General features: G+C 35.1%; 1 protein-coding gene across 17 annotated transcripts in view; it reads left to right on the plus strand.

The window, feature by feature from the left end:
• The window catches only part of LOC127871588 (cytadherence high molecular weight protein 1-like), a 67,817-nt gene that overhangs the window by 33,589 nt on the left and 8,980 nt on the right, over nt 1–25,248 (plus strand). The window contains exons 1-10 of one of the 17 annotated variants that reach the window (XM_052414662.1): nt 15,074–15,650; nt 16,550–16,754; nt 17,671–17,808; nt 18,041–18,178; nt 18,787–18,924; nt 19,618–19,755; nt 22,480–22,617; nt 22,852–22,956; nt 23,228–23,365; nt 24,921–25,058. In XM_052414662.1, coding sequence (XP_052270622.1) covers nt 16,679–16,754; nt 17,671–17,808; nt 18,041–18,178; nt 18,787–18,924; nt 19,618–19,755; nt 22,480–22,617; nt 22,852–22,956; nt 23,228–23,365; nt 24,921–25,058 — 1,147 coding nt within the window. In that variant the 5' untranslated portion in view covers nt 15,074–15,650; nt 16,550–16,678. Of the gene's footprint in view, nt 1–15,072; nt 15,651–16,549; nt 17,809–18,040; nt 18,179–18,410; nt 18,547–18,786; nt 18,925–19,617; nt 19,756–22,479; nt 22,618–22,851; nt 22,957–23,227; nt 23,366–24,920; nt 25,059–25,248 lie in introns of those variants that run through there. The other 16 variants (XM_052414663.1, XM_052414667.1, XM_052414669.1 and 13 more) reach the window with 16 other exon arrangements.

The following is a 25,248-nucleotide window of genomic DNA, read 5'->3' on the forward strand; positions in this document are numbered from 1 at the left end:
TGTATCCTTTGAATCGGACACAATGGCCTGCATTTAAATTTTCACAAGAACAAAATTTTAACTACAAGCCAATATGGATGATTTTAAAATGAGTTGTTTTCTGTTCTTAATTTTAATTAAACAATTGAGTTTCGGCTAGTTTTTCAATGTCAATATAGTGAATACGTATATTGTATGTATGCAATATTACAGCAGCTCAAAATTTTACTCTTAAATTAATATACATGTATATTCGGTTGATTAAAAGTCCGGTCATTAAACATATGGTATACACCACCGCGCTTGAACTGTGACATACACTCCTCTTTTTTCTATCCCACTATCTCTGTGTTGAATCATATACATTTTCTTAATGAGCATATCTGGAACTATACAGTGCTCACGCTGCTGCCAGACATTGTCGCCAATGGCGATTATTTTATCCAACTGGCTATTATTTCTTAAAATTGTCTAGAAAAAAATGGCGATTATTTTTTCCGCCTACATCAAACAAAAAATGCCTCTTAAAGTTGTCCGGCGAGTGCGAAACGCCTGTAAATCGGGCCAGGCAGGAAAAAATGATAACGAGATTACCTAGCTGTGTAAGCACTCGACCCTGTGTATTGTCATAAACGCGTCAATAACTTCTGCGACATCGTGGCCACGAGCGTTTTTCTCAGTGTCCGACAGCAGTGATATATTTCGGAAAAAAACGTCTTTGATCTCCCCGTGCTTGATGTGTGATAAATTGATAATGATTTCAATTTTTAACCAGCTAACCTGGTTAAAAATAATACTGAAAAACACTTCTTTTCTCCATTTGAAGCATTTTAAGCAAAACAGCAACAACACAAATCCCCAATTTTAGTCAAAACACTGCGAATTTTTCCCAATTCAAAGGGACCCGGCATTTGCCATGGCCGGCTAATTTTAACGAAACACGTGTTTGGAATTACACTGAGGTGGTGTATTTTAAATCACGCGCTGTGACGTTTTTTTGATGTAAACATGATCGGCATTGTGAAAGTGTTATTTTTCGAATGTAATAAGACATAAAGCAATCGAACGATATGCACCTTTTATTTAATCATTAATGTGAAAAAAAACACTTAAAATTTTTCGGATTGCCGTTTTCGGATACTGTATTTTTGTAGTCGTTTATGATTTATTTTCGAAGTTCATAATAGAAAAAAATAGAATGACGAATACACATCGGTGATACGGAAGGTGTTGTTTATACTATTTCCAATTGTATTCACCAGAAATTGCAATTGGAAAAACTATAATAAAAAAAAGTATAATTAGTAAGGGCTCTGGGTGGGGTGGGGGCTCTGCCCTTTATTCTCATGTGTATGTACATGTAACTGTAGCTGATATCTGGAATGATAAGTAACACCCACAACCTTGATTGTATTCTTTATTGTAAAGCCATGATAATATTTTATAAGAAAATGACACACTGATATATATTATAACTTAAATTCAATAGATATACATTTAATAAAACATAGATAAAATGAAATAGATTGTTTTTTTCTTTTTGCCTTCAGTACCGATTTGCTGAAAAGTCCGCATCTGTTTTGGCTATTATTTTTTTAAGGAAAAAAATTATGGCTATTATTTTCTGAAGGCCAGTGTGAGCACTGCTATATACTTGTTTATGTAAAGAAATAATAATGTTTTAATCAAAGGCAGATATCTGATTTTCAAATTAATTGTATATCTCTGTCATACATCTTTAAAAATTTCACTAATTAACGTCTCCTGAGTAATTAACCTTACAATTCACAAAGTTTTCTAAAGATTTTATATGTGGAAATAACCTTTATAATTATCTTCAGATAATAAAATTCAATAAAGAAGTGTGTTTTTAGCAAATGGCATAACGGACAGGATTTCTATAAAAAAAACAAGCAAATTCTTAGAGTACATATCCCCCGCCAATATGCTTCTGGACACTCATACCAAGTTGCAATGAAATCCGCCAAAACACTTCCAAGATATGGCTCCGGACACACAAAAAAGCATTTTTTAAAGATACAAAAGGCCATAACTCTGTTATTAACCATACATGCCAGACGTCCCGATCTTGGCAGGACAGTCCTGTTTTTGGGGTGTTTGTCCCGGTGTCCTGATGTGACACAATTTTTCCCAACATTCGTACAAAATGACATAATGTTCTATAAGGTCACAATAAAAATTTGCAGTTAAAGCCCCGTCTAAATTAAATTACCATCGCTAATCCCTTTATTGCCCCCTTATTAACAAACGATATCTACTAGTTGAGAGATCCAGTGTTGTTTTTGACACCTTATCAGTACTCTATCGGCAAATTATTGATTTTAATCGGGCATTTACACCACAGTGTTTATATGATAGGGGTCGCTAATTGCTAGCGATAGATGCAACATAGTGAATTAAAAGCCGACTGCATTTGTATTTCATGGCCCAAATCAAGTCCAAAGATTCTTTTACACATTATTCTGTGTATTATACCAGATGAGGCTAAAAAACCTGTCAAAACCAGTTTGTATATCAAGCAAATCGAGCGCTGACCAATACACATTGAAGTTTGATATAAATTTATACTTAAGTTTTTTGACTGATTTTCAGAAAACAACTTGTACCTATTGCATCAATCTAAATTTAGAGTTAATTGATGACTGGTTGAATAAAACAATGCTTGATGCGCGCACATCGCATTGAACAATGACGCATGCCCCTGTCCCAAATTGAAGTCAAATAGAGGCATGCCCTTCATTTCACGTTATTGATTCATCCGCATTGTGCACATGTGTGTTTACTTCGGGAAAATTGAGAACGTTTGTGTTCATGAGATTCATAAACACATTTATCGCTTATATTTGCCAGAAATTATTAGGTTTTGTAAGTAATGTCCTGATTACTGACTACAGTATGGCATGATTGATTGCTTTAGGTGTCCCACTCTTTGGTCAAATGTCCCGAAATTGTTAATGGAATGTCCCAATTTGGACCTGAAAATTTCTGGTATGTATGGTTATTAAAAGATGATGTACAACGCCATTTGGCGTGCATCATCCTATTATTCATATATATACTCAAACCAAGTTTCAATGAAGTCCGCCAAAGCACTTCCAAGATATGGCTCCGGACAGACGGAAAGACGGACAACGCCAAAACAATATCCCTCCGCCTATGGCCTTAATTATTACATGAATAGTTTGACGATAAATTCTACATTGCTGTTATTTGTCAAATTCGTCTGTACCAAGATGGCGGTGGGGTCACGTGATAGCCAATATGGCCACGGTCAATTAATGTATTTGCGGATTGTCTATATGGAAAATACTTGTTTAAGTGTAATATAAATGCTGGACTGCGCAAGAAAATAAGGAGCAAAGTAGCCTACACTGTAATGTGTAATAGACAAGTCGACGAGTGAGGTCATGCGCACCTGCTATTTGCAGACTGCCCACTAGTTAGCAAAAGGCAGTAGGTTTAACGCTTATCTATTGATTATGTTGAAAATTACTGTAATTTCCACATTAATTTTAAATCCTTAAAACACAGTGAAACTCAATTATATTATTTATAAAACTTTTATAGAAAACATAAGATTGTATTTTTGTTTTCGCTAATAAAGAATTTGAAGTCATTTGACATTGCTTCTAAGTTGAAGAACAATGGGCGGTGTCAATCATTTAGGCTAATTATAACAAAAAATAACAAGACAATTATACCAAAGGCAATGTTGGTTTGGCGTGATATAGTTATTATATTCATTGATTGTGTTTGAGTAATTATTTTCAAAGTTCTTACTTATTTTCTGATGAAAACATGACTAACTGCATATATTTTCCATATCAGTAACCAGCGCTTTTGCAAACCAGTGACTGCGCATGCCTAAAAAATACCGATTGTAAGCAATAACAACCAATTCGTCTTCAATCAACTCATATATATGAAGAATTGGCACACAATTAAATGCTTCCCTTCATTGATGCACATACCTTTTTTTTCATCCTGTTTTAAAAACAGGTCCGCCTTCTTGTACACCCACTTACACCCTTTCTTGAAATTCTTTCTTCGAGGTCTCATGATGTTATCACAGTTTCTTTAGCTATAATTTCAGTATTTTTATGCACCTTTTTATGAATTATCTGAATTCATTTCATACTAGCCTATTCAAAATCTGGTCTGCCATATAGCCAATAATTCCCATAAAACCTATCCCAAATTCTCAAAAATTTTATAACATTTTTATACAAAATAATTAACAAAACTAAAACTGAAACCAATACAAGAATTGCCAGAATTTGTAAACATATATAAATTATATCCGAAGGCTCCATTTTTTATGAGCACATGTCATTGACAGTGAAAGCCTCGTAGTTCCACGAGGATATTCTATTCAAAACAAACAGCGCTTCACTAAGTGTAAAAAAGTAAATTGTCCGATTAGAGTTGTCTATGGCGTAGTTCAAATTATTATCATGTCTTTTGCACAATTCACATATTGCTTCAAATTGCCAGTATTTTGGCATGTAAACACGAACAACTGAACGGCTCATCGCGACATAAATGCATACATTTACTTGCGTGCTACAAGAATCTTTTTGTCGTTCCAAATTACCACGCTTTTAACTTAATATGAGGAAGCGGATGTGGAGTCTAAAACCCGGACAATTGTGGGCCCCGTAAATAATGTCGTTTCCGAAAGTTTATTAAACATTCATCGTCCGATGAATATATTATATATATATATATATATATATATATATATATATATATATATATATATATATATATATATATATATATATATATATATATAATAGAGAAAAATAATATGCTCAAACGGATAGAAAATGTAGTTTGTTAATTAAAATAACCCTAGCGCTTTCGACTATATGTCTTCCTCAGGGGTTACTAGATTTATCGGAACCGAAAGCGCAACAGCATTTCTGAAAGCGCACTGGATATATGCGTTACGCATACAATATTAGGAGAATTAGTAACATACTGTTAATACAAATGTTTCAAGTCACATATTAAATGTTTATTGTTGATATTTTGAGATACCTTTGCTATATTGTTGAAATTTATTGAAATGCAAACTCGTTATTTGTATGCGTTCAATAACGTTGTATTCGTTCACTGTAAAAATCGCCCCGGTTTTGAGGAGAGAAAAACGTGTACGTTCTAATACGTTACATGTGTGCAAAGGATATGCATACTAGATAGGTTATAATAGTTTTTGTCGATATACAGTTTGCTAATATTGACATACAATTATATTCATTTATTATTTATGTCTCCCAGGTTCATTTTTTACATGTGCCGAGACATTTATGTTGATGTGTTTTCTTAAATTATGCTGGATTATGCTAAGGTAATCAGAAAATTCAAATCGATGTTTAAACTCTTTGCATAATGTTAATAAACTTTTAACATTTAAATCATTTCGTCACAACCTGTGTACATATGAATAAGTCTACTATTAAATATATGGATAAAACAAGTCTCGTACTTTGGTTATCCATTTGTTACATCGTGTTATATTTTCAGCGCCGTTTATCATATAACAGTGTACTATAATATACAATTAATTTGTTTAACAGTATACAATTTTATGAAATATTATATAATTCTTACATAGCGATTTATATATAACGGGTCTCGCCTTGCTTCCCCGTATACTGCTGCATTAGGAGTACTCATTTTGACAAAGTGTTCGTTTAAAAAATCTTCTATAAAATCTTTCAATATCCTCGGCATTTGAAAAAACAAACAACCTCACACGCATAACAAAGCTTTGGCGTAACATACGAGTCAAACCCGTTCAACATTATTTTAACAGGAACATGCATGTCTTTGGTGATTAAAAAAGCTACCCCATAGCCTTTAAGCCATCGGTTAATGTTTGAGTAGTCTGTATAAATGACCGACCACTTGCAAGTACCAAGCCGAGATAGTTAAATGTTTAGACCATGTTTATTTGCTCATCATAACAAAATGCACATTCTGTCAATTTCACTGTATCATACATTGACCGAATAATGTTTAACGATCTACCGTTAATGTAGCGCCGTTAAAAGGATGGTCAACCAGATTGCTATATATCACGATAAAAAGAAAAGTTCATAAATACCGTATGTTTTTACAATTATTAGTTTATATTGATTAAAATATCACGACTGGTATATTTCATTACTTGATGTTAATTTTTCATATTTTTAGTATATTCGGTAATAAAATTTTACTGAGTATGTCTAACAGGTAATTTGGAGAGTTCTGTTGTTGAGGCTTACATTTGTTCTCTTTTTTTTGTAAATTTTATTCTTATTTTTTTACTGGAGATTTTAAGATGTCAATATAAAGAATTAAATGCCGGCGTTTTAGAACTTTTCTTTTTTTCGTGATATATAGCAATCTGGTTGACCATCCCTTTAAATGTCGCATCGCCGTTACCGGTATATGTCGCAGGCTACGAGATTTATCGCAACTTTGACGATAAATGTCGCAAGGAACGATAAATGTCGGAAATCCTAATGACGCAACTGTAACGATAAATGTCGCAAAAAATGTCAACTGCCGATGTGTGTCGCAACATTAACGTTAAATGTCGCACACCTTTGTAAGTCATGTTAAAAATGAAAAGTTGAAGTAAAAATGACTAAAACTTAAACTAAAGCTTAGATCTAAATTACCCGACGAGGTTCTTTGGGCCGATCACAATGGTCAGTTTTTAGTTAGTATTTTAATTAATATCCATTAAGTCTTATGCCATGGGTTGCGAGAGAATTTACATGTTTTACTTGCATACGTTAAGGACGTACGCGGCAGTTTAGTTTTACGCAAATTTGTTTTGACTGTAACACCGGTTGCGCAATAAGTGTATGCTTTTTCAAATATTCGAATAAAAACGGGATGCATATTCAATAAGGGAATGATAACAAGAAATAAGTTCTATGAAGTTTAGAAAAATGGTAAACAATTTGCAGCCCCTAAATAACACAGTAAGAATCGACCATCATTCCTGCTACTATAAAAACCTTTTTTATCGCGTGTTTGTAACAACAATCAAGAATCTCATTACGGAAAACAGTCAATACTTCCTAAAAACTGAACATGTTTGTGTCGCATGAACGACTTGTTTCAAACGGATAGCTTTCCTTCACATTAAGCAATTTGTAATTGAATCATCATATATTTAAACATGTCATCAAAGTATGTGTGTTTTATATAAAGAATATTATCAAAATCGTTCTGCAAGTTTCATCTTATGCTTAAAAACAAATCGGAAAACTTTAATTTCTCAAACAACGGCGTAAGATATCAACTTTTATGTAGTGTTGTTTGAGATAATTTACTACATAGAATATCTGATGAATTAAAATTATTCATCCACGACGCTCTGATACTTCTGAACCATGTGCGGATGGTGGTGCATCGTGCCGCACGTGTATATAATATAATACTTGCATACTTCTTATTGTTTGCGCTTAATTTATTTTTCTCTGACCAATATTATTGGGAAAACACTAGAATTGTGTTTATTTTTTGTAAGAAACAAACACATTGATGTACACTAAGGCATTTACAGGCTGGTCAATCGTTAAGCAAAGTATTTGAATGTGTGCCGGTACCGCACCTGCAACCCATTCATGCTACACACATAACGTCATATTACACGAATGCAATGCAATCTTAAATTGTATGTAGTGTCGTTTTAATATTCAGTGTAAGGAATTCCTGACTACTCTCTGTATGTTCAAACGACACAAATTGTGGCCCAGTTACAACTACGCGTTAAAACCCATTTCGCAGAATTTCAGGGTCAGTACTCGTTCACTAAATCGTCACGTGAATATATAATTGACTATCGATAAACACAGTTTTGCTTGCAAGATGAGAAAACAAACATTACCGAAATAGTATAGTGTCATGATAAGAGGAAAATCTTTTAATTATCCAACCACAATTTTTGCCGTACTCGGTCAGCACGTCTGGAAATCGTTCCTGAACGCCTTGATAGGCTTCCCTTATTTACAAGTTTGCTATTTTGAATTCAATGTTGTATCAAAAAGCATTGTTCTAAAATGTGCAATTTACAATTCGCAATGAGATTTTTTATGACCCTCGTCATGCGAAAATGGGTCTTATTCCATATGCGCCCATCATATATATAGCCCATTCAGCCTGCGCATCTCTCAGTATGGTCAGGAGATACATAATGAGACCATAACACATTGAATGATTTTATAGCGAACAGCATCGCCTCTGATCAGACTGCGCAAATGCACATATTGGGTTTAAGATACGCTGGTCGAAACGCATAAGACCTATTTTCGCATGACGCAGCTATGAAAGTGTGATTTAAATGTGTCGAAAAAAAACTGCGTTTAAATCAAATATTAACAAACGATATATTTCGATAGTGAAGAAATATACTCATAAAAAGGCATGTGAGGACACATATGATGTGCACTCCCGTAGTATATTTTTTATCTACTTACACTAATTTGTGATTTGACAATGATAACACACATTTCATGCGTTGAATATGCGACTTACAAGTGAAAAAAAAACACAATAGTTAAACTTTTGTTTTCAGTTTATTTATTTAGAAACGTAAATTGCAAACTTTATTTCAAAGTCAGCATTTACGCCGACTCCCTTTTTTAAAGATATTTATTGTTATATTTAGTTGTTATTTAATATTCGGTTTTAGCGATTATAAAGCATTTTTGAGGTTTTCTATAGTATACCTGTAGTAATTGGTGAACTCACGTTCAACGTTTCAACGTTTTATAAATTGAGAACTGTGAAGCTTAACCTTCTACTATTGTGTTATCATAAATTGTGTATGAAACAAAACGATTTGAATTATGTCAGAAACCCAGGTTTTCACATTAAATGACATTTATCATTACGCCAGCAGACCCGAAGCAGACACTTTATTGATTCCAAACAGGTAAATAGCAAATACAATAATAAAACAGGGGAAGTCTACACTGTGCATTAGCAACCTGCTCTGGTGATTCCTATCTAATCAGCTAAATACACAGGCACCTGGCTACTGTACTGGAAAAAATGGATATACTGCCAAAATAACTGATTTCATTTATTGCTAAATTGTTGTGTACATTTAAAATTAACAACGAGACTGGATCAACATCACCGTTGCACATTTTTTATTAATTTCACAGTAATCTGTTCTTTTAAAAAGGATAGCCTAATTAAAAACGGCGAGTCAGTGACATAGAATACCGCTGCCTATATGTTTAGCATTAATTGAAGGCAACGATATTGAAATAATAAAAATAAGATATCATTCTTCAGTCAGTTCATTATTATGCCAATACACTCTACGGCATATGCCAGTGCGTGTGCAAAATAGTCATACATTAACTAGGAAAATGATACATGTACTACAGTCAGGTAACTAACTGCCCATTACGGACAATACTGACCGCAAATGACATTTATGGAAAATACTGACCACAACTGACCATATCGGACAATACTTACTAAAAACTGACCATTCTGATGGAACTTCGTCGGGTATCTTGATCTAACTTTAAAGTTTTAGTCATTGTACTTCAACTTTTCATTTTTTACATGACTTACAAAGGTGTGCGACAATAATCGTTAATTTAGCGACATATATCGGCAGTTGTATAACGGTTTTTCGGGCCATTTATCGTTAAAGTTAAGACATATATCGTCAGTTGGATTTCCGACATGTATCGTTCCTTGCGACATTTATCGTCAACTTTGCGACAAATCTCGTATCCTGCGACATGCAACGGCGATGCGACATTTAACGGCGCTTTGCCGCTCTTAATTAATAAGCGTGCACCATAGTCCGGTTAAAACGGCAGTATAGTTTCACTTTTACTTTTACTGCTAAGTTGTTTATCTATGAAAACCTTCAGAGGAAAATAAGCATCCACTGTGCTATAATTAGATTTGACTCCGAATTGTGCGTATGTGAGTTATCAATTGAATGAGATTTATTTATTCCCAATAATTGTATTGCCTTTGGAATTTCCTCCTTTGTAAATCAACTATCCAACTCTTCAAATGTCCCTGCCGTCATGTTAATTGTAATGTGACGCGTTAATATTTTCTTCTTCGTCACCTATAATTGAAGAAGATAACGTTCAAATAGGCATCTATATCAATATTATCACCCGTGGTATTAAATGACTTCTTTTTTAAAAAAGTTTCCAAAATTCGGTTGGTTTTTAAATCGCATTTCATTCATTTTAAGATAAAATGTTAAAATTACGCTTAGATTGTCTGCACTGATAGATCTACGTATAATCTTTTTTCGCTATAAGCAAAGCATGTCTACTATGACTAACCTGATAGTTATACCTTCTCAATACATAGATTTCGTTGTTGTTTTTTTTAACATTCATTGTCAAACCATGTGTTACTTGTGTTTGAAAACTGTGAGCATTTATGCTGCTTTTGAGCCTTATTTTTAATTTCAGATTTATTTAAAAACAATATGGATTTAAATCGGTCGACCATTTCATCCGTATAGGTCCTGGCATAAGCGATTAACTCCTGTATCTGTTAAAACACTATACTTATTAGAACATTTAACGTATTTAACGTAATAGCTTTCAGCGTTTATTACATGAATATATATATTAATTTTGTATTCGTTTTTAAATCAAATGTTAGTGGTGCGTGATTTGAGAATTCGGTAAAATCTTGGAACGCAGAAATTCTTTATGTGGTCAAAATGACTGCATCTGCCTAACAAATAATCAACCACGCTTTCGCTCTAACAATGTATTCGTCAAACATGTGAATTTACCAACTCTCGCATCGCTCTTTATTCGACCGTTACATATTCGTAAATCACGAACTTCAGAAATCTGTCGCCAAAAGTTCGATTATCATTAGATGCCCGAGGAAAGTAAAAATCAGTTTCGTCATCTGCCTATTGAGAAACAGATCGATCTTCTACATCGTACAAAGTCGGATTTCACGGCTTTATTAATCACACGAATGCGCTACAATCCCATAAAAAAGAAAATAATGCCAATCTCTAGCAGTAAGTCATTGTACGTAGCGATGTTCAAAAACGGAAAATATACACCGCACATTTTTTTTTACATGAAAGCAATCGGGCCCGACATTTATCAGTTCATATTTCTCACCTACCGAATAAAATAGTGGGAGTCTACGTTGTGTATTAACAACCTGCTGTGATGATCTCTATCCTATCAGAACAATACACGGGTAACTAATATTGTATTGGAAAATTAGGATTACTGACCGAATGACTGATTTATTGTTATTTTGTTGTGTCCATTTATAATGAGCAACCTGACACAGAATTATGTTTATTCAGGAATAGCAATAGATTTGTTTCGACCGTCACCGTTACTACATAAAAAAACACACCTACTTATAAAAATCTATAAAATGATAAGTATTTGCATAGGATTCAATAACAAGATTAATAACCTTAAAAATAATAATCCATTTTAAGGCAAAAATACCTTCGATCAAATCATATATAAAATAAAAATACATTAATTAAAGCTTAAAGCTGCGAATTATAACGCACCAGTCATAGTAGCTTTTCGTCAATCATTTGCAACCCTTCGAGATCAAAATCTAACGAGTTTTTCAATCATTCAATTAATAGAGAGCAATATCTTGCTGTCATGATCGAAACTAAATTTGATCGCAATTGAAGTCAAAATTTATATGTAATGTTTTATTTTTCAACTTCTTGCTTCTTGTTTGTTTTGTTTTTTACTTTCTCCATGTACATTTGTTAGTCCGTTTTAGCGTTCTGATTAACACAACATAAATACACAAAACCTCGAATTTTACTGCAGCAAGTAGCACCAGTGTGCAGGTGCTACATAGAACTAAATACTTGTAAACAAATTAGTATTAAAATGAAAAATCACCTTTAGTGGCCATAAGCAACATGCAAACTTAACAATGACACCTACACTAGCATAAACGGGAGATATCTGGTGTCGTTACTGCTTTGGCTAATTTTTTCAGAATTCGTCAGTTTCAAATCAATAATCAGGTTTTGCTACTTCGACATACTTCGTGTTTTTGGTGTTTACACTTAGATATTAAAATGCTTGAAATTGTAAATACTTATCGGACGAACAAAGCGCTGAAACCGCAGTGTCTGTCTATTTACCGAGAACACCATAAACAGCATAGAAGAAACACCGAACACGCAATTAACATTGTTTTAATGAATATGGCGATCGTCGTAATGTTGACAAAAGATTTAGACTGTCAAAACAAAATCGATTACATTGTAATAAGAATTTCATAGACATGAGATATGGTTTTTGACAATAAGCCAGTCAACGTTTTCGACTATAGTGAGTTCCGAAAACGATCGATGGCGTACTTGGTGTTCCCGAGCGTCTCTTCGTTATCACCGCTACCACATGAGAATGGTACAGTAACAAGTCGCGGTAATTTAAGAACGCAGTTGGAACCTCAGCGCCTTGTTCGACGGATATAAACTTGTTTCTTAAATTAATGTAATCTTATACAAGCATATACGGTAAGAAATAAAACGCACTTGAAATGTTATCAACGGCGTATTACTATTCTCGGATAATAGGTTTCGCGATTGTTACTTCTTAAGAGTTCACTGTTATATTGTTAAAAAATATTACTTTTCAAAATGATAAACATTCGTGTGCGGTAATGGATGGCGTAACGACATATCGCTTAAATGTTTTTTAGCGGTCTTCAGAGTCAATACAATAACACTACGATACACGAACTTAAAAAACCATATGTAAATGAGCTTGACAAGTGGGCATTGTCGTACAAAATGCGTAAGTTTAATGAAAGTTATAGTTTCATGTGAATTAATGTCCAATCGCATGAATACCGTAACTATGGTTGTGTCATATAAACAATTAAGACTTTTAGTGGAAGATATATATGTAGGGGTTTTAATTAGTGTTCATACGCACACTATATTAATATATATATAAGAGTCGTAAAAATTTAAAAGTCTCGCGAACGCTACATTTGTAATTGTTAAGGTTCAACAAAATATAAAATGCTTAAGTTTGATGTTTAAACTCACTTTAAAGTCTTCATTGCATCACAATGTTTGAATATTCGCACGGAATGGATGTGACGCATTCTCAACATTGTTTAGAAACGTTTTTTGTAAGCCGCTGAATATTACAATACATTTTATAAACTATAAACGAAACTCATTTTAAGTTGTCAGTGTTCGAAATCGATCGATAGAAATTCAATTTTGAACACGGTATACAATCAATAAAATTATTTGAAATAAATAAAGCGCATTAATTATAAATAACATAGATGGTGTATTATATTTCAACATGGTGTTTGAGATAAACGACTGCATTAGTCAAGCAGTAACTGTGCCTGCAGATTTTAATCAAATGCAGCAGCCGCGATTGGCATACACAAGAAATGCGAATCAATGTTACAAAACCTGATATATTTCTTTAAGTTTAAGTGCGCGTTTGCTTTGTGGTCTGTTCTATGCTCGTTGAAGATTACCGCATACTGTGTAAATAGTTCTTGACTGCTGTTTAATGTTTTAAGATTCGTTCTAAATGGTTGTTTGGTTCCACTAACCCGACCGACTTTTGTTCTTGTTTGTTACCCTGAACTTGTTTCTAGTTATCCAGGTTGAGTTTCCGGTCGAGCTACGTTGCATTCGATCATATTTGTCGCGTTCTGAGAAAACTGGGCATAATGCATGTGCGTACAGTGCCGTTACAGATAAGCATGTGCAGACACATATTTACATCATTTTGTTTTTATACGAAACTCTTTATAACTTATGCCACACTATTGTCCATTAGCAAACAGGTCACTGTATCATATCACTGGTAGTCTTTACCATATATCACATGAACCCGCAACGTACAAGTGAGGTGCTTTACGTTGGTGGTTCGAGCGCGTATGGGTACGCTTCCATCGTCATAAATGTCACGTGCGTCTGACCATCGTTGTGGTTTAACGTACTTCGGAGCTTTTTGCTCTTCATGTTGATGCTGTTCCGTTATTCCTAACGGCAGCAACATTTTTCTGTGGACACGACGTATACGTCTAGAACTTGGTTGGTCTTTCTTGACGTCATACACGGGAATTTCAGTGTTCGGCTGGCACATCTTCCCACTTGTCTGCGATTTTCTGCTTCCCGCGCTGAGTCACATTTCTTACTAAAACCAAATCACCTGGTACGATTTTAGCGGCTCTAGCTTTTGCGTCATAGACCATAGGCCCCACGTTGGGCGCCATTGTTGCCGGCCTAGCTACGCGCAATTTGCGTAGTTTGGGTTCGACGACAAACTATCGATTCAATCGGGGTTTAAAGTTTTATAATAGGAATATAAAATGTCCTACACAAATAATATAATGTTTCAATCAAAATAGAATGGCTGCAGTCCAGGCACATGTTAGTATACTTATAAGTACCCGGGGTACATGTAAGTAGTACCCGAGCCGACAATGACCAATCGAGCATTGAGCACTACTAAGTACTACTACTACTGCACACACATGTATAAATCTGATCAATGCCATATTTATGGAAATAAAATATTATTAAAGTAAGGCGAATGAACGTCATACGTTCTTTTTCTAAACGGCGTGAAAATGATTCAAAAAACGGCATCGACGTGCGTTTTGAGCATGAGTTTCGATAATATAGATGTTATTTTACAGAAAATCGACAAAATGTGAACAAATTGATTTACAAAAAAAGCCGACAACGACCGATATAGCGGTAAATTTCCCGGGTACGTTATAGTATATTTACCGTACCCGGGGTAAATGTAAGTATACTTATGAGTACCCGGGGTACATGCAAGTCGTACCCGAGCCGACAATGACCAATCGAGCATGAGCACTACTAAGTACTACTACTACTATTACTACTACTACTGCATACACATGTATAAATTTGTATCAATGCCATATTTATGGAAATAAAATATTACTAAAGTAAGGCGAATGAACGTCATACGTTCTTTTTCTAAACGGCGTGGAAATGATCAAAATAACAGCGAATCCGATGCTTTAAGTGTGTTTTGTAACCCACAAACAAAGTGATTTATAGCCATTTCCAAAATGGCCGCTAAAACAAATGTGGAGTTGGGCTTTGTCGAAGAAAAAGAGATATTCCTTCTGAAAAGTAGATTCTTTCCGAGCAAAGTATGTGGTTTGCTCTCATGGCTGTCATTGAATCCACTTCCAAGCGCAGAGGAGCTGACATGTCGTGTTTGTTCGAAACCAACCGTGTTTCTTCTACAGTACAGGTCTACGCACCAGATTCTTCAAAAAGTTTCGCTTTCCATTGATCAGTTTTCATATGTATTTGCTGCAATCATAACTGTTGCAAAGCGAATTACGCAGACAATTTGATTGTGTTCAGGACTCAGCTACCAAAAGTAAACGATTTTTTTAGTTGCCAGCCTCCTGCAGAGTTTCCAATCGAAAGTGAGATAGATGCCTCTAAATATGCCAAGCTGTACAGGGTAGATGCATCTGTTACGATGCAGCTAAATTTTCACGACTAACAAGTGGACAGACTGTTGTAATTAGAGAATTTATCTGGAAAAAGGAAGATCAACCTTGCATAGTTGCTACAAGAAACAGGAAAATATTCACTACATCTAGTTAGTTCTTCTTGAATGCTCTTAGCTCTTCTTGATTAGACCAAATTCAATGTCAAAATAATAAGTCTCAAGTTTGTCTATAAATTCGAATTAAATCAACCTAAAACAGCGTAACAAACACAATACCTGTTACCATCGATAAAAATTTGTGTGTTGTTTGTTGATAAATGCTCAAAAGATTTTTTTTATAAAAACCGTTGTTAAACCGAAAGTCCAAGTTTTGTATTGACAATTCGATCTATCTTACGTAGGTTCCGTAGAAAGTCAGTGTATTACAATTGGTTGGTTAGACACGAGATCTGTCTCGCAGAGGATTCCGGTGATAATCAAAAGCGTATTTTTGAATTCAGAATTTTCGGAGTACTCGGCTTTTTCAATTTTCAAAAACTTAAACATTTTAATAAATCGTTGACATGTTTGAAACTTTAGAGATTAATATAATTATTATTCCAGCACACCACATCGCGTAACAGGGCCCTCGTTTGGCCGTTTTTGGGGCCGTAATTCGGCACCATTTCCCCCTTAAAATAATATACTTTTTTCCCCTATTTTAACTAAAAATTCCCCCTAAAAAAAACAATATTTTTTCTTTTTTTTTTCTTTTATACCTATTTTGCCATCTGGTATCGTGCTATGAACCTTTGAATACATGTATATTTATGTAAATTACATTAAAATATAGCATTTTTAAGTGTTGAATGGTTGGTGATAAGATCTTCTAAAATTCCCCTTTTCGCCCAAAACGACGCAAAATTCCCCCCTCTAAGGACCCGGCCCCAATCCCCCAAAGTGTAGAAAGGGCCCTGCGTAAGTTGTTTTAATTTGTGCATTTGTAATATATATATGATCTGTTTGTGTTTATTTATGCCAGAAAATAGATTATGTTGCTAATATTACAGAATAAACTAGCGCCCAGATTTCGGGGAGGAGACTTGACATGGAATATTCAAATAACCAGTTGCAACTCCCAGCGACCCGGAGTTTAGTATTTTCATTGTTCGGTCAATTTTATAATAAAGTGAACGTGCATGCAACTGGAGCAGGCCAAAAACATCACTAATTCTAATGTGTTGACAAGCAACTTTGCTTTGCAATTGTTTGAGGGTTTGTTTAATTTTAATATTTTTAAATTTTTGACTTGTAGAGTTTCGCTTAAGGTTGACCGCTATGGGGCGTTGGGACTTAATGGCTATGCCATACCTTCCAATGAACCAATACAATACTAACCTCCCATGCATGTTGACATTATTTATTCCACATCACAATGTGCAAGTTATCAACAGCTTGTTTTATAAATGACCATGCTGTGCATGGTTATAAACCTTTATTGGAAGAAAAAATTACAAAAATACTGACTTCTTTAGAAATAGTTGCAGTTTTGGTAGTTTGAATGTATATACCAGTATGTTGATATGGTACATACATTGTACATTAATTAAGCTGTGTTGTAGTAAATCACCTGATGAAATCAGTTTTCTGGCTTATAGCTGTTTAATTTTTAAATCAAATTCATTTAAAGAATACTGCACAGGTTTTTTTTATTTGCCCGATTTTAAAGCCGAAATTTGGCTATGTTCCCAATCCCAAAAAGTATACTTTTTTCCCCAAAATGTGACAAAAAATTCCCAACTTTCAAAAAAAAAAAAAAAATTTTTTTTTTTTTAGAAAGAAGAGTCTAATGTGTTTTTTATCACAATTTTAATGCAATTACATATAACAAAGTAGTAAATGATTTTGTTCTTTTCATTTGAATGATTATAAAGAGTTATATCAAATTTAGTATTTCCCTAATCAGTGGACTTTTCGTTTGGAATAAAAAGGCTAATGAATTTATTTTCCCAATTTCATGAAATTGCCGATAAAATTCCCAATTCTAAAGCCATGGGCTATCTTCCCAAAAAGTGGAGAAAAAAAACCTGCTGCAGCAACAGCCCATAGCTATTTAAATATGAACATATCTGCTTGTTGTTTAAGATCAAATAGTTGTTTCAGATGGTTAAGTCAAGCTGTTATCTTTCAGAAAATGATATGCCACAAGCGATTGAGCAGCCATCAATGGACAGTACTGCTGAGCTGTCGACAGAAACTGTCAGTCATCATTTACAGCCTCTTGACAGGCCTTTGGCTCAAAGAGACTCTGATATGGAATCAGACAATGGTATGTTTGTGTGTGTGTGTGTTAATGTAGCACACCAAATGTGCTACATATTAAGCAATCTTTTAGTTAATCACCTGATGGAATCCGTTTTCCGGCTTATAGTTGTTTAAGTTTAAATTCATGTAAAGAATGCTGCAGCAACAGCCTATTGATATTTATATTGAACACATCTGCTTGTTGTGATTGATCAAATAGATCTTTCAGATTGTAAAGTCGAGCTGTTATCTTTCAGAAAATGATTTGCCTCAAGCGATTGAGCAGCCATCAATGGACAGTAGTGCCGAGCTGTTGACAGAAACTGTCGGTCATCATTTGCAGCCTCCAGACAGGCCTTCAGGTCAAAGAGACTCTGACATGAAATCAGCCAATGGTATGTTTGTGTGTGTGTGTGTTTATGTAGAAAACCAAACATGCTACATATAAAGCTATCTTGTAGTTAATCATCTGATGGAATCAGTTTTCTGGCTAATAGCTGTTTAAGTTTAAATTCATGTAAAGAATGCTGTAGCAAAAGCCCATTGATAATTATGTTGAACACATCTGCTTGTTGTGAAAGATCAAATAGATGTTTCAGATGGTAAAATCGAGCTGTTATCTTTCAGAAAATGATTTGCCTCCAGGGATAGATGAGCAATCAATGGACTAGTGCTGAGCTGTCGACAGAAACCATCAGTCATCATTTGCAGACTCCTGACCGGCCTTCGGCTAAAAGAGACTTTGATATGAAATCAGAAAATGGTATGTTTGTGTGTGTGTGTGTGTGTTTATGTAGCACACCAAAAGTGCTACATATTAAGTAATCTTGAAGTTAATCACCTGATGTAATCAGTTTTCCGGCTTAAAGCTGTTTAAGTTTAATCAAATTCATTTGAAGAATGCTGCAGCAACAGCTCATTGATATTTATATTGAACACATCTGCTTGTTGTGAATGATCCAATAGATGTTTCAGATGGTAAAGTCAAACTGTTATCTTTCAGAAAATGATTTGCCTCCAGCGATTGATCAGCCATCAATGGACAGTAGTGCCGAACTGTCGACAGAAACTGTCAGTCATCATTTGCAGCCTCCTGAAAGGTCTTCAGCTCAAAGAGACTCTGATATGGAATCAGGCAATGGTATGTTTGTGTGTGTTTGTTTGTTTTTGTAGCACACCAAATGTGCTACATATTAAAGTGATATTATGTGCATTTTTCACTGTTTAATTGAGCTGAAAATAATTAACAGGTCAAAAGAGTTAGTTAAAATGTGGTTACTGACGAATTATCTGCAACTCATCTTTCTACAAGTTGTTTATAAAAAGTATATATTTTATTCGATATTTTACATGACTCACCCAGTCCTCTAAGCCGAAATAATCCGTAAAACAAAGTAGTGTCTTTGTGTCGTATGAATGAATCTGCCCTAACACTAGATTTAAATTCACATCGTAAATCGAATCTTGTGTGTCATCAGTTGTCAAAACTAAAGTGCGGTTGATATTTAAATGCATTATTTTTCTCTTTCCGGGATATTGTTTTAGTATGTTAATGCTGCATTAACAAATATAAGTGTATATGAAGTGAAAACACCAAAAATAAACAACTGTTGCGATAGACACCTATAAATGGTAATATGCCTATAATATCACTAAGCAATCTTGTAGTTAATCACCTAATGGAATCCGTTATCTGGCTTATAGTTGTTTAAGTTTAAATAAATGTAAAGAATGCTGCAGCAACAGCCCATTGATATTAATATTGAACACATCTGCTAGTTGTGAAAGATCAAATAGTTGTTTCCGATTGTAAAGTCGAGCTGTTATCTTTCAGAAAATGATTTGCCTCCAGCGATTAAGAAGCCATCAATGGACAGTACTGCTGAGATGTTGATAGAAACTGTCAGTCATCATTTGCAGCCTCCTGACAGGCCTTCCGCTCAAAAGGACTCTGACATGGAATCAGACAATGGTATGCTTGTGTGTGTGTGTGTTTATGTAGCACACCAAACGTGCTACATATTAAGTAATCTTGTAGTTAATCACCTGATGGAATCAGATTTCTGGCTTATAGCTGTTTAAGTTTAAATTGATGTAAAGAATGCTGCAGCAACAGCCCATTGATATTTATATTGAACACATCTGCTAGTTGTGAAAGATCAAATAGAGTAGAAACACGATGGCTCGAACTCACTTGGCTCGAATTTCCGGTAGGCTCAAACTCTCATTAAAGCACAGAATTTTTATTACTGTATATCCATATAAAATGTTGTCGGATGGCTCGAATCCGCGAGGCTCGAATTATGGGATGGCTCAAACTGTTTTAACAGTCCCGATCACAATTTTCACACCTTCTTTTGTTCGGATGGCATGAACTCGCTTCGGGTCGCATAAACTTTTAATCGAATAGGACTGCTTGATTAAAGGAACACAATATTTGATATAACACCAGTTTCAAACATGTCATCGACTCAATCGTTAATTGATTTGAGTAAAAGATGACATTAAATAAAATAAAATATTGGTACATACAAGTTTTAAATATATATTTGTTTTTTATGCTCCTCAAAAATTTTCGGGGATCATATAGCTGCCAGTTTGAAGTTCCTTCCTTACTTCCGTACTTCCTTCCGTCACACTTTTGTTACTGTTTCTCATAGCACCTTCAATACTTTACCGATCTCTTTCATAGTTGGCATGTAGGTACCTTGCATTGACCTCTACCTTTTGATGAGGTTTGAGGTCACTCGGTCAAGTCAAGGTCACAGAGGCTAATAATAAAATACTTTTTCTGTCACACTTTTGTTACCGTTTCTCATGTCACCTTCAATACTTTACCGATCTCTTTCATATGTGGCATGTAGGTACCTTGCATGGACCTCTTCCTTTTGATGAGGTTTGAGGTCACTGGGGTCAAGGTCACTGAGGCTATTAATATACTTTTTCTGTCACACTTTTTTTTACAGTTTCTCATTGCACATTCAATACTTTACTGATCTCTATCATATTTGGCATGTAGGTACCTTGCATGGACCTCTACCTTTTGATGACGTTTGAGGTCACTGGGGTCAAGGTTACCGAGGATAATAATATAATTTTTTGTCATACTTTTTTTTAATACAGTTTTTCATAGTACACGTACCTTCAATACTTTACCGATCTCTTTCATATTTGGCATTTATGTACCTTGCATGGACCTCTACCTTTTGATGAGGTTTGAGGTCACTGGGGTCAAGGTCACAGAGGCTAATAATAGATTTTTCCTTCACACATTTATTACAGTTTCTCGTAGCACCTTCAATACTTACCCCTCTCTTTCATATTTGGCAATAGGTGCCTTGCATGGACCTCTACCTTTTGATGAGGTTTGAGGTCACTGGGGTCAAGGTCACAGAGGCTAATAATAAATTTTCCCGTCACACTTTTGTTACAGTTTCTCATAGCACCTTCAATACTTTACCAATCTCTTCCATATTTGGCATGTAGGTACCTTGCATGGACCTCTACCTTTTGATGATGTTTGAGGTCACTGGGGTCAAGGTTACCGAGGCTAATAATAGAATTTTCCGTCATACTTTTGTTTAATACAGTTTTTCATAGTACACGTACCTTCAATACTTTACTGATCTCTTTCATATTTGGCATGTACGTACCTTGCATTGACCTCTACCTTTTGATGAGGTTTGAGGTCACTGGGGTCAAGGTCACAGAGGCTAATAATAGATTTTTCCTTCACACATTTGTTACAGTTTCTCGTAGCACCTTCAATACTTACTGATCTCTTTCATATTTGGCATTAGGTGCCTTGCATGGACCTCTACCTTTTGATGAGGTTTGAGGTCACTGGGGTCAAGGTCACAGAGGCTAATAATAGATTTTCCCTTCGTACTTTTGTTACAGTTTCTCATAGCACCTTCAATACTTTACCAATCTCTTCCATATTTGGCATGTAGGTACCTTGCATGGACCTCTACCTTTTGATGAGGTTTGAGGTCACTGGGGTCAAGGTCAAGGTCACAGAGGCTAATACTAGATTTTTTTAGGTGGTTATTAACACATAGATTGACAAAGCGCATCATCGGGGAGCATCCATCAGTTTCACTGATATTCTTGTTTTTAATTCAAAAGCAGAAAGTAGAACGAAGTGGTACGGAGTTAAAGCACTATGCGTACTCGTCAACTGGAGGTGAAAATGTTCGTAAACAACACTTTATTAGAAATTGGATGGCTCGAATTCCGGATTGCTCGAACTTTTGTTGCCGGTCCCGACAAATTTGAGCCATCGGGTTTCGACTGTAGATATTTCAGATGGTTAAGTCCAGCTGTTATCTTTCAGAAAATGATATGCCTTCAGCGATTGAGCAGTCATCAATGGACAGCTATCGACAGAAACTGTCAGTCATCATTTGCAGCCTCCTGACAGGCCTTCGGCTCAAAAGGACTCTGACATGAACTCAGACAATGGTATGTTTGTGTGTGTGTGTGTTTATGTAGTTCACCAAACGTGCTACATATTAAGCAATCCTGTAGTTAATCACCTGATGTTATCAGTTTTCTGGCCTATAGCTGTTTAAGTTTAAATTCATGTAAAGAACACTGCAGCAACAGCCCATTGATATTTATATTGAACACATCTGCTAGTTGTGAAAGATAAAATAGATGTTTCAGATTGTAAAGTCGAGCTGTTATCTTTCAGAAAATGATTTGCCTCCAGCGATTGAGCAGCCATCAATGGACAGTCGTACTGAGCTTTCGACAGAAACTGTCAGTCATCATTTGCAGCCTCCTGACAGGCCTTCGGCTCAAAAGGACTCTGACATGGAATCAGACAATGGTATGTTTGTATGTGTGTGTTTATGTAGCACACCAATCGTGCTACATTTTAAACTGTTTTATAATAAATCACCATATGAAATCAGTTTTCTTGCTTATAGCTGTTTAAGTTTAAATAAATTTATTTTAATAACAATGCAGCAACAGCCCATTGATATTTATATTGAACACATCTGCTAGTTGTGAAAGATAAAATAGATGTTTCAGATTGTAAAGTCGAGCTGTTATCTTTCAGAAAATGATTTGCCACAAGCGATTGAGCAGCCATCAATGGACAGTACTGCTGAGCTGTCGACAGAAACTGTCAGTCAGCATTTGCAGCCTCCAGACAGGCTTTCAGGTCAAAGAGACTCTGACATATTATCAGCCATATGTATGTTTGTGTGTGTGTGTGTGTTTACGTAGCACATAAAACGTGCTACATTTAAAGCCGTCTTGTAATAAATCACCATATGAAGTAAATTTTCCAGCTTATAGCTGTTTAAGTTTAATTAAATTCATTTGAAGAATACTGCAGCAACAGCCCATTGATATTTATATGGAACACAACTGCTTGTTGTGAAAGATCAAATAGATGTTTCAGATGGTAAAGTCAAACTGTTATCTTTCAGAAAATGATTTTCCTCCAGCGATTGATCAGCCATCAATGGACAGTACTGCTGAGCTGTCGACAGAAACTGTCAGTCATCATTTGCAGCCTCCTGAAAGGACTTCAGCTCAAAGAGACTCTGATATGGAATCAGGCAATAGTATGTTTGTATGTGTGTGTGTTTTTGTAGCACACCAAATGTGCTACATATTAAAGTGATATTATGTGCACTTTTCACCGTTGAATTGAGCTGAAAATACCGTAATTAACAGGTCAAAAGAGTTAGTTAAAATGTGGTTACTGACCAATTATCTGCAATTCATCTTTCTACCAGTTGTTTATAAAAAGTTTATATTTTATTCGATATTTGACATGACTCACCCAGTCCTCTAAGTGGAAATAATCCGTAAAACAAAATAGTGTCTTTGTGTCGTATGAATGAATCTGTACTAATACTAGATTTAGATTCACATCATAAATAGAATCTTGTGTGTCATCAGTTGTCAAAACGAAAGTACGGTTGATATTTAAATGCATTATTTTTCTCTTTCTCGGATATTGTTTTAGTATGTTGATGCTGCATTAACAAATATAAGTGTATATGAAGTGAAAACACCAAAAATAAACAACGGTTGCGATAGACACCTATAAACTGTAATATGCCTATAATACAGCTCCAGATAATTTTTTCAGCCGAGGGGTATTTCACTCATGAAATTTTTAATTGATGAGTAAAAATCAAAATCCGATAATTTTACGGAGTATTTATGTTCAGAGGATCAGAATTAATAATACACTGTACATGTAATGTTAACTCGCTATAACAAGCAGTTTGTACACAATAAAGCAATCACTTTTATTAACAGTTTTTCTAATTTTTTTTTTTGCCCTTGGCTTATAAGCAGCCATTAATCTCTTTTTTCCGTCTTGATTTGGCAAGCCACTGTTTAGCACACACTGTACAGCCACGATCAAAATCTAAGCTTGGCCCACAAAACTTGTTCATTATATGTGTATTTTGGCGCAATTTAAAAAGGTGCTTGAAGGTAAAAGTTTTTTCCATAGTGCCACACAAGAGATCAACTGATAGCAAAAATTATATGCTTGAAGTTGGGCGATTCGGGTTTTATCGAATGTAATGTCAAATGTTTTCACCATGAGCGTATATCGATGCTCAACAATTTAGCGGGGAGCCCGTTGTATCAACATTGGCCTCTATAGTGGGCCAACATGAAATGATACCGTTCTGACTGAGGAGTAAATTAGGTCGAGAACCACATTCTAAACATAGATGGTGATATCACTTCGTTTTTACCGGTGTGGACACAGTATAGGAAACCAGTCATGTTTACATGAATTTATATGCATGTATAAACGGTTAATACGCATTGAAATTGCACACGATGCGTAATCCGAATTTAGTCAGGAGTTTTTTTACTCAACAAAATTTTAAGTCATGCGTATTTTCTTTTTTGTCATGCGTACTTAATGCAAATACGCATCTTATCTGGCCCTCTGGCTTATAATATCACTTTAAGCAATCTTCTAGTTAATCACCTAATGAAATCTGTTTTCTGGCTTACAGTTGTTTAAGTTTAAATTAATGTAAAGAATGCTGCAGCAACAGCCCATTGATATTTATATTGAACACATCTGCTAGTTGTGAAAGATCAAATAGATGTATCCGATTGTAAAGTCGAGCTGTTATCTTTCAGAAAATGATTTGCCTCCAGCGATTAAGAAGCCATCAATGGACAGTCGTGCAGAGCTGTCGACAGAAACTGTCAGTCATCATTTGCAGCCTCTTGACAGGCCTTCGGCTCAAAAGGACTCTGATATGGAATCAGACAATGGTATGATTGTGTGTGCGTGTTAATGAACCACTCCAAACGTGCTACATATTAAGCCTTCATGTTTTTTGTTAGCTCTATTTTATAGCCGAATACCAAAAAGTATACTTTTTCCCAAAATTTGCTTTAAAAATTCCCCATTGGGAAAAAGGCGCTAATGACATAGTCTACTCTATTTCGATTTTTTTACAAA

The sequence above is a fragment of the Dreissena polymorpha genome, chromosome 3 (assembly GCF_020536995.1).
Source record: "Dreissena polymorpha isolate Duluth1 chromosome 3, UMN_Dpol_1.0, whole genome shotgun sequence".
Lineage (NCBI taxonomy): Eukaryota > Metazoa > Mollusca > Bivalvia > Myida > Dreissenidae > Dreissena > Dreissena polymorpha.